General features: G+C 37.1%; 1 protein-coding gene across 1 annotated transcript in view; it reads left to right on the top strand.

Moving 5' to 3' along the window:
* Window positions 1-2,329: 2,329 nt before the first annotated feature.
* Window positions 2,330-8,884, top strand: part of LOC110281509 (uncharacterized) — a gene marked incomplete at its 3' end in the record, with an annotated part of 40,226 nt that continues 33,671 nt past the window's right edge. Inside the window, exons 1-3 of the mRNA XM_052261700.1 lie at window positions 2,330-2,456; window positions 2,582-2,711; window positions 2,841-2,895. Of these exons, the coding sequence (XP_052117660.1) occupies window positions 2,330-2,456; window positions 2,582-2,711; window positions 2,841-2,895 (312 nt within the window). The remainder of the gene's footprint in view (window positions 2,457-2,581; window positions 2,712-2,840; window positions 2,896-8,884) is intronic.

Genomic DNA, 8,884 nt, shown 5'->3' with positions numbered 1-8,884 from the left:
AATGTTTAAGTGTGGGGAGGTTGATAAACCACTATTTTATGGTTTACAATGTGTTTAATTGTATGGTTTTATCATGGTCTTACCCACTTATTCATATAATTAGCATGCATTTATATTTCCTTCCTAAAATTATTATATGATTGAAAACATGCTTCTTTGGTCTTAATTTAGCTAATCTTAATCCTCTCTTATTACCATTCAATGCCTTGATCTGTGTGTTAAGTGTTTCAAGATTTATAAGGCATGAATGAGTGAGAGATTGGGAAGGAAGCTTGCAAAAATGGAAGGAACACAAGAAATTGAGGAGATGACCAGCGAGAAGTGACGCGTACGCGTCAGCGATGCGACCGCACGGAAGAAAGGAATTCGCAATGACGCAGCCGCATGGCTTACGCGATGGCGCGGATTGGAAAAGCACAAGTGACGCAGAAGCATGGACGACGCGAACGCGTGGCTGGGAAAAACGCAAATGACGCGTCCGCATGGATGACGCGATCGCGTGACATGCACGATCTGCAGAATAACAAAAGTCGCTGGCAGAGATTCTGGGCCACATTTCAACCCAATTTTTGGCCCAGAAACACAGACTAAAGTCAGGAAACTTGCAGAGACTCAGAGGCTCTGATAATTCATAATTTTAGTTTTAGATATAGTTTTTAGAGAGAGAGAGGTTCTCTCCTCTCTCTTAGGATTAGGATTAGGATTAGGATTTCAACTTCTTCATTACAGGTTCAATATTCCTTTTACTATTTAATTTCTCTTCTACTTTTGTTTACTCTGAAGCTTTTATTGTGTTTGATTGATGTTGCCCAATTGGCTGTTGGTATTGTCCATGTTAGAATTGACATTTTTATTTAATATAATTTGAGGTATTTCAGATTTATATGTTATGGATGCTTTGGCTTTATCCAATTTATTTTCATTCAAGTAGATTTTACTTTTCCCCTTTTTGGTCTTGGTTAAGAAATCAGTAACTCAGGAGTTATCTTAGCTCAACATAATTGATAACTGTTATCTTTGCTAATTGAACTGAACTTCAATAATCCCAACCTTTTCTTAGGAAATAAATAGGATTCGAAGGTCAACTAATTAGTCCATTGACTTTCCTTTGCTTTAGCAAAGGTTAACTAAGTGGAATTAAGATTCAACTTTCATTATTAGTGATAAGAATAACTAAGTCTGGACTTCCAATTTCTTATACCTTGCCAAGAGTTTATTTTACAGTTATTTATTTATTTTTTATTGCTTTGAAAATATACCTGTGCCCATTGTCCAAATTCCAAAAACCCCAATTTCACCTTTTTCATAGCCAATAATAAGAACATACCTCCCTGCAATTCCTTAAGAAGACGACCCGAGGTTTAAATACTTCGGTTATCAATTTATTTAGGGGTTTGTTACTTGTGACAACCAAATGTTTGTATGAAAGGACCTTTGTTGGTTTAGAAGCTATACTTGCAATGGAAATTTATTCTGAATTCCAGACCATGCAAAAGTTCTCTCATCAGCGTGTTTTAGATAGATTGTTTTTGTTATTTGATTTATAAATTATGAAATTAAAATAAAACTTTTTTTTACTATAATTTTTAGTTGGCCATTAAGAATACATAGTTGAACTTTTATTTTGTACAAATCTAATCTTATACCAATCTAATTGTATTTTATAGGTCATTACAAGTTTAAATAATAACCTGTTAGCATCCATATAGATTGAATTGCTAAGTTGCATTAGTCCATGGCACAATCCCACTCACTCAATCAAATTCACATTTAAAGTTTTACATATTGCCTTTGCATTGGATTTATACATGTCACATCTTATTGTGCTTGATTTCGTTAACTTGACACTAATTAAGAATAAGTAGTTCAATCTATTTCATACTTAAAATTTTGCATATTGCTTTTGTATTGTATTTAAGCATGTCACATCTTATTGCTTTGGATTTGAATAATGAAAGTTGTTTGTTTACTTGAGTTTAATTCTTATGAAATTAATTGAATGTTGACTGATGCTGTATATTGAGATTGGTTGGATTTGTGAAAACCATAAAAGTGGATATATGTCCAATTTTAGGGGAGGTTATGTCTAATTTTTCTGGGAAGTTTTGTTGAATGATTCGTGTAGTGTATATGCTGATTAGTATTAATAATATATTCTCTTTGCAGACATGACGTCAGGTAGTAGAGGTAGATCGAGTGAGTCTCGTGGTCGTGGTAGAAGGAGGGTTTCCACCAAATTCTCAGGGGTTGTTCAATTATCGCCTCTACCCCGACTACTCGATCGACCCCTCTGACATCACAGGCGTGTCCAACGGACCAGTAATTCATCATGGTCCCAAACTCGAACTACGTGTCTTCTTCTGCTACGCCTCCTACAGATCCAATGACAGAGTATGCGATGGAGATTCCTCTAGTGCCCCCTAGCAGGATGCTCCTCCACCACCACCCGTCATCCGGTTGAGAATTTGGCCCGATGGCATGCAAGCGTAAGTACATACTATTTTTTAATATTAAGTTTGTTAATCTTAAGTTTATGTGTTTCTATGTGTTTGTTAATCTTAAGTTTTTTTTTCTTTGATAGATTTGCACCAAACAATAATGCTTACACATAGGAGATTTCCGAGGTCATTAAGTCAATATATGACCAACCGTGGTCGAGCTACACAAAGATTCTTGATAAGACCAGAGAGTGATGGTTTTAGAAATGGGCGGTAAGAACCCAATAATATCGAATTAATTAATCGTATTTGAACTGTATTTTATTTGGACTAACTAATGTTGTTGAATCACTTTGTGCAGTTGAAATTCATATGGGATACGGAACCTAATCTCATGATCAGGAAGATCTACGACCACCAGACAGTTAAACAACTTCAGCAGATGATGAATGACGCCGTTTGATATAACAACCCGAGTTTTTGAAAATTAAATGATGAATTATTCATGATTTATTATATTTATTGAGAATTTTATTTGAAGAAAATTATTTTCCTAAACATAATTAAATTATGTTTTATGATACTTTAAGCTTAAAATCTAGTAGGATTTATAAATTTTTTAAATAATTGAGTATTTTCATATTAGGAATTCAAAGTATTAGCAATTAAAAATAATGAAAAGTTTTATACAATTTAAGTTTAATAATTGAAACTTTTGGTTAAAATTATGAACTAAAAAAAATTATTTATTTATCACTAATTTTAAATTAGAACATTTAATTAAAAATAATTTGTATTTTGAAAAATATAATAGTATTTTAAAATTAATTATATTAATTAAATTTAGTTTTAAATTAATACTTTACCCTAACCCTAAATTTTCAATTCCAAACCCTAATTTCACTAACCCTAAACCCTCTTACTCCACTCACACACACGTAACCCCCTTGGTGCGCTAATTTGTGACTCGCTGAACCGGCAAGTGCACCGGATCATCCAAGTAATACCTTAGGTGAGTGAGGGTCGAATCCCACGAGGATTGCCAGATTGAGCAAGCTGTGGTTATCCTGCAGATCTTAGTCAGGCGAATAGAAAGTTGGTTGTTGTTTGTTATAGGCTCATAAAAAAGCAATAATAAAAGCGATAAATAGTTGATGTAAAGATAGTAATGATAGATTAGTTAAGACTTTGGAGATGCTTCTTCTTTTGGATTAACACGTCATGCTCATTACTTCAATTATGAGTAATTCCTTCAATGGCAAGGCTGTAAGTGATTAAGCCATTGGTCGTGGTCGTTAATCTCCTCAGGTCCAAACCAAACATCCGAACTGACTAGATAAATCTGGGAGAGGGTGAAGCGCACACAATTCAATCTCTTGATGATCCTACTCAAAACGCCACAGATAAGGTCGGATCTTCTGGATCAGAGACTGATGCTCTTATGGTTCTAGCCCTTAGAGCCACAGGAACCTCAATTACCCTTGACTAACGAGGTTTTATGTCACATACCCCAATTAGCCCAGATAACTTGTTGGAGCCTGTGATGCATTCTCAAGCTGTATCTCAATACTATCCAGGTCAGGATTCGTAAGGAACTCATGTAGAATCGAGATTCATAAGGATGAAGAACGACAATCCATCATAGAATAGAATCAAACATCGATTGAAGTAGAAAATTAATTGCATTAATCCATAGGAATCAGCAGAGCTCCTAACCTTAACGTAGGAGGTTTAGTTGCTCATACTGTACAGAAAATAAAGTGTAGAGTTTGAAAGTGGTGGAGAAGATCCTAAACAATGGTGATCTTCCCTTAATTATACTAATGACTAGACTTAAAAAGAAACTAATAGTAATTAGAAATTACAATAATGAAAGAAACTAAGCTAAAAGGTGCGAAAATCCACTTCTGGGCCCACTTGGTGAGTGTCTTGGTCTGAGCTGAGCTTCTAACTTGAAGGAGTGGGCATTGGACACCCACTAGGGAGTAAATATGCTGCTCTTTGCATGCTCCCCTTGTGGCATTGAACGCCAAGTTTGGGCGTTCAATGCTAGCCTTGGTCCTCTTGGGGCGTTGGACGCCCGCTAGGGTGTACTTTGGGCGTCCAACGCCCGTTTTGAGTTGTCCAATCCGAAAAAAAGTATAAACCATTATATATTTCTAAAAAGCTTTGGAAGTTAACTTTCCAACGCTGTTGAGAACGTGTCATTTGGATCTCTGTAGCTCCAGAAATGCTCGTTTGAACGCTCGGAGGTCAGAATCTGACAACATCTGCTATGCTTTCCTTACCTTAGAATCAGACTTTTCCAAAACTTGCTAAATTCATCCAAAATTCATCTAAAATCATAAGAAAAATACAAAAACTCAAAGTAGTATCCAAAAAGTAAATTTTGAATTAATCCCTACTAAAACATAATAAAACTTAATGAAATCTACCAAAAACAATAAGACAATGACATAAACAAGCGTATAAAATATCTGCTTATCACAACACCAAACTTAAACTGTTGCTTGTCCTCAAGCAACCAAAAACAAGTAGGACTAAAAAGAAGAGAAAGATACAATAGGTTTCAGAGTTTTCAATGAAGCTCAGTTCCAAATAAGTTAATGGGGCTAATAGCTCTTTACTTCTGAACAGTTTTGGCATCTCAATTTCCCTTGAAGTTCAGAATTATTGACATCTCTTGGAACTAGAATCCAGATGATATTATTGATTCTCTTAGTTTAGCTCTTTTTGGTTCTTGAACACAGTTTCTTTTGGTGCTTTGCACCTTTTTTTAGCCTATCTGTGACTCTAAGCGTTTTGTTTTCTCGTATTACCACCGGATACATAAACGCCACAGGAACTTAACTGGGGGAACCCTTAGGATTTGAATTTTGGTTTGCTTAAATTCCTAGTCAGTGGTGCCCAGAGTTCTTAGGCGTACTCTTTTGCTTTGGATCACGACTTTAACTGCTCAGTCTCAAGCTTTTCACTTGACACCTTCACACCACAAGCATTTAGTTAGGGATAGTAACTCATTTGAGCTTTTTAGGCTTAATTTCTAACCTTCCTAATCATTGATGCTCAAAGCTTTGGATCCTTGCTCTTTTGATTTTTTTACGAGCATTCTTTTTCTTTTTCTTTTTTTTTCTTTTATTTTTTGTTACTTTTTTTTGCTTCAAGAATTAATATTTTTTTGATTTTTCAGAGAGTCAATAATACTTCTCTAAATTCTTTATTCTTCAAGAGACAACATTCTCAATTTCAACATCAATCATGTGCTGTTAATTCATACATTCAGAAGAAAAATGCAAGGCCACCACATCAGATTAATTGAAATAACTCATGATATAATTAAAACTTATGCATCTTACTGTTTCTTTTTCAAATAATTTTTCTTTTTAAGCATGGTGAGGATACAGAAGATATCATATAACAAGAATAAATAAGAAACTAAACTAGAAAATAACAAACTACTAAACATGATCTTGAACTTAGAAAAGAAAACCAAAAATAATTGAAAGTACAGTGAAAACAGAAATAAAACAGATAGAGGAATAATGGAACTCAACAACCTTAGTGACGGTGGCTGCTGCTTCCCCTGGAGAATCCAATGGAGCGTTTGATCTCCTCTATGTCACACCCTTGCCTCAACTGTTCCTCTATCAACCGTCTCTGATCTTCTCTTATCTCATGGAGGATGGTAGCGTGCTCAGTGTGTTCCACCCTCAGTTGTTCCACGGTTGCGTTTAGCTCCCCTATTGAGGTATTCAGTTGATCCCAATAATCTCGGAGAGGAATATACATCCCTTAAGGCATCTCAGGAATTTCTGGTGGAGGTGACTACACAGGCTCTTGTTGGGGTCCTTGTGCCGTCTTTCTAACATTCTCTATCCTCATCTTTGTGATGAGCTTATCCTTCTCAATGAGGGCATCACCTAGGATGTTACTTCCAACTGAATTTCACATGTGATAGATGAGGTGTGGGAAGGCTAGCCTTGCCTTGGTAGAGGCTTTTGTGGCTACCTTGTATATTTCTTGAGGGATTACCTTGTGCATCTCCACTTCATTTCCGAGCATGATGCAGTGCACCATTATTGCTCGATCAATAGTAACTTCAGATCGATTATTAGTAGGGATAATGGGGCGCTGCACAAGCTCCAACCATCCTCTAGCCACTAGCTTGAGGTCATGCCTACTCAGTTGGTGGGGCTTGCCGTGTGCATCTAGCCTCCATTGGGCTCCCTCCACACAGAGTTGCTCTCAGACCTTAGTGCAGTAGTTCTTGGGTTGTGGGTTCACACTAGTGTCATACCTCTTCATGACCCAAGAGTTGGTGTAGAATTCTTGCACCATTAGTGTGCCAACAACTGAGATAGGATGGGCTAAAATTTCTCAATCCCTTCTCCAGATTTCTTCAAGAATTTTTGGATACTCATCCTCCTTGAGCTTAAAGGGGACCTTAGGAATCACCCTTTTGTGCCTCACCACAGCATTTAAGTGATCTTGGTGGGCTCTAGTGAGGAATCTCCATGATTTCCATGGCTCGGAAGAGGAAATGGGAGACTTTTCCTTTCTCTTCCTTGAGGCTTCACTGACCTTTGGTGCCATAATTAGGGATGGTAGAAGTCAAAAGTAAAGCTTTTTCAACACCAAACTTAAATTGTTGCTTGTCCTCAAGCAATAAAAAATAAGTAAGACTAAAAAGAAGGGTTCGATTGAATGGGAGAATAGAATGGGTGGGAATGAGTTGAATTTGAAGTGGGTGGGGTTAGTGGGAATTGAATGATGGAGATTATAATGGGTGTTGGGAAGTGGAAAAGGTGATGTGGATGTGATTGGTGAGGGTGTATGGGGAAGAAAGAAAGTGGGGTGCGGGGTTTCAAGGTTTTGAAAAGGTAGGAAAGAGAAGAAAGGTGGGGTAGGTGAAGATTCTATGGGGCTCACTAGCCTGAAAGGCTAAGAATTTGAATTCTCTGTCCCCTTCAGGGTGTTGAACGCCCAACTTTGCGCCCTGGCTGGCATTCAACGCCAGGATGTGCTCCCTTGATGATCGGATTTTGATGGTTTAGAATTCATAAATAAATTCTCATTGCAAATATAGTTTCCAAACCAACTAAAATCCTTTCATACAAAAAAAATTGTTTGTCACAAGTAACAAACCCCTTAAAAATAATAACCGAAGTATTCAAACCTCGGGTCGTCTCTCAAAGGAATTGCAGGGAAGTGTTCTTATAATTGGTTATGTTAAGGTATATTTTGGGGTTTTGAATAAGAGAACAGGAAAAGTAAATTGTAAAGGAAATCAAATGACAAAAAGAGGTCTTGACAAGGTTTGGTGGTCAAGGATCTCTATCCTTATCACTAACCACAACATGAGAATTGGCAAGGATCAATCCCATTAAATCATCCTCTAACCAGTAAAGGAAAGTCAAATGAGCTATATTAATCCAAGTCCATAAGTCTGATGCTAGGGCATCTTGGCCAGTTTCACTGACCTTTTCTTTACTGTTTTAGGGTAGTTTCATGCAATTTCTTAGTAAATAAGCAAGATTTGGGTAGATATACACTTACATCTTGATTCAAGCTAATATTGTGAACTTTACATGATTTTATGAGAATTATGCAGGAGTTGAATGATAAAATGGATAATGCATGATCTCATGACTTGGAACAGAGCTTTGATACACTTTATTTGCTTGATTTTAGGACAAAGGAAGCAAGGAAGAGCCACGTTAGCAGCCATGTTAATCTAATTAACGTGACCACTAATGTGGAATGGGAATAAGCTTGCAGCGTTAATGAAAAAAGTGATCGCCAATAACGCCTTCGAAGCCATCATAGCCCACATTAGTTGGCACGTTAATTACATTAACGTGGTAGCTAACGTGGAGGAAAAGGGGAGCTCCAACGTTAGTGGTAAAAGTGAATACGACTAACGTTCCAAAAAGGGCACACTTAGCCACATTAAGAGTCACGTTAATCCAATTAACGTGAACTCTAACGTGGGAGGAGAAAGCAATCGCCAACGTTAGTGACACTCACCTTTGTCACTAACATTGGAGATGGCAATCACCACCACGTTAGTGGTCACGTTAATGCAATTAACGTGAGACACTAACGTGGGAAAGAGGGGCGTTTGAAGCGTTAGTGTCAAAGGTAAGTATTATTAACGCTCTCGAAGCTTGGGCATGCCCACGTTAAGGGCCACGTTAGTTACACTAATGTGGATCACTAACGTGGGGAAAGAAAGCAAAGAGAAACATTATTGGTAAAGGTGAATGCCAATAACGTTTGGGAAGGACTAAGAGGCAACATTAGTGGTCACCTTAGTACCACTAACGTTGAAGTTAACGTGGATCAAATTGATTTGGAGCGTTAGTGAAAAAGGTGATCGTCACTAACGTTCTTGAACCCACATTTTTACTTAACGTTAACACCACTAACGTCCTAACTAACGTCCA

This window comes from Arachis duranensis, chromosome 5, assembly GCF_000817695.3.
Source record: "Arachis duranensis cultivar V14167 chromosome 5, aradu.V14167.gnm2.J7QH, whole genome shotgun sequence".
NCBI lineage: Eukaryota > Viridiplantae > Streptophyta > Magnoliopsida > Fabales > Fabaceae > Arachis > Arachis duranensis.
The sequence above is the reverse complement of the archived record's forward strand: the minus strand, read 5'-3'. Positions and strand labels throughout refer to the sequence as shown.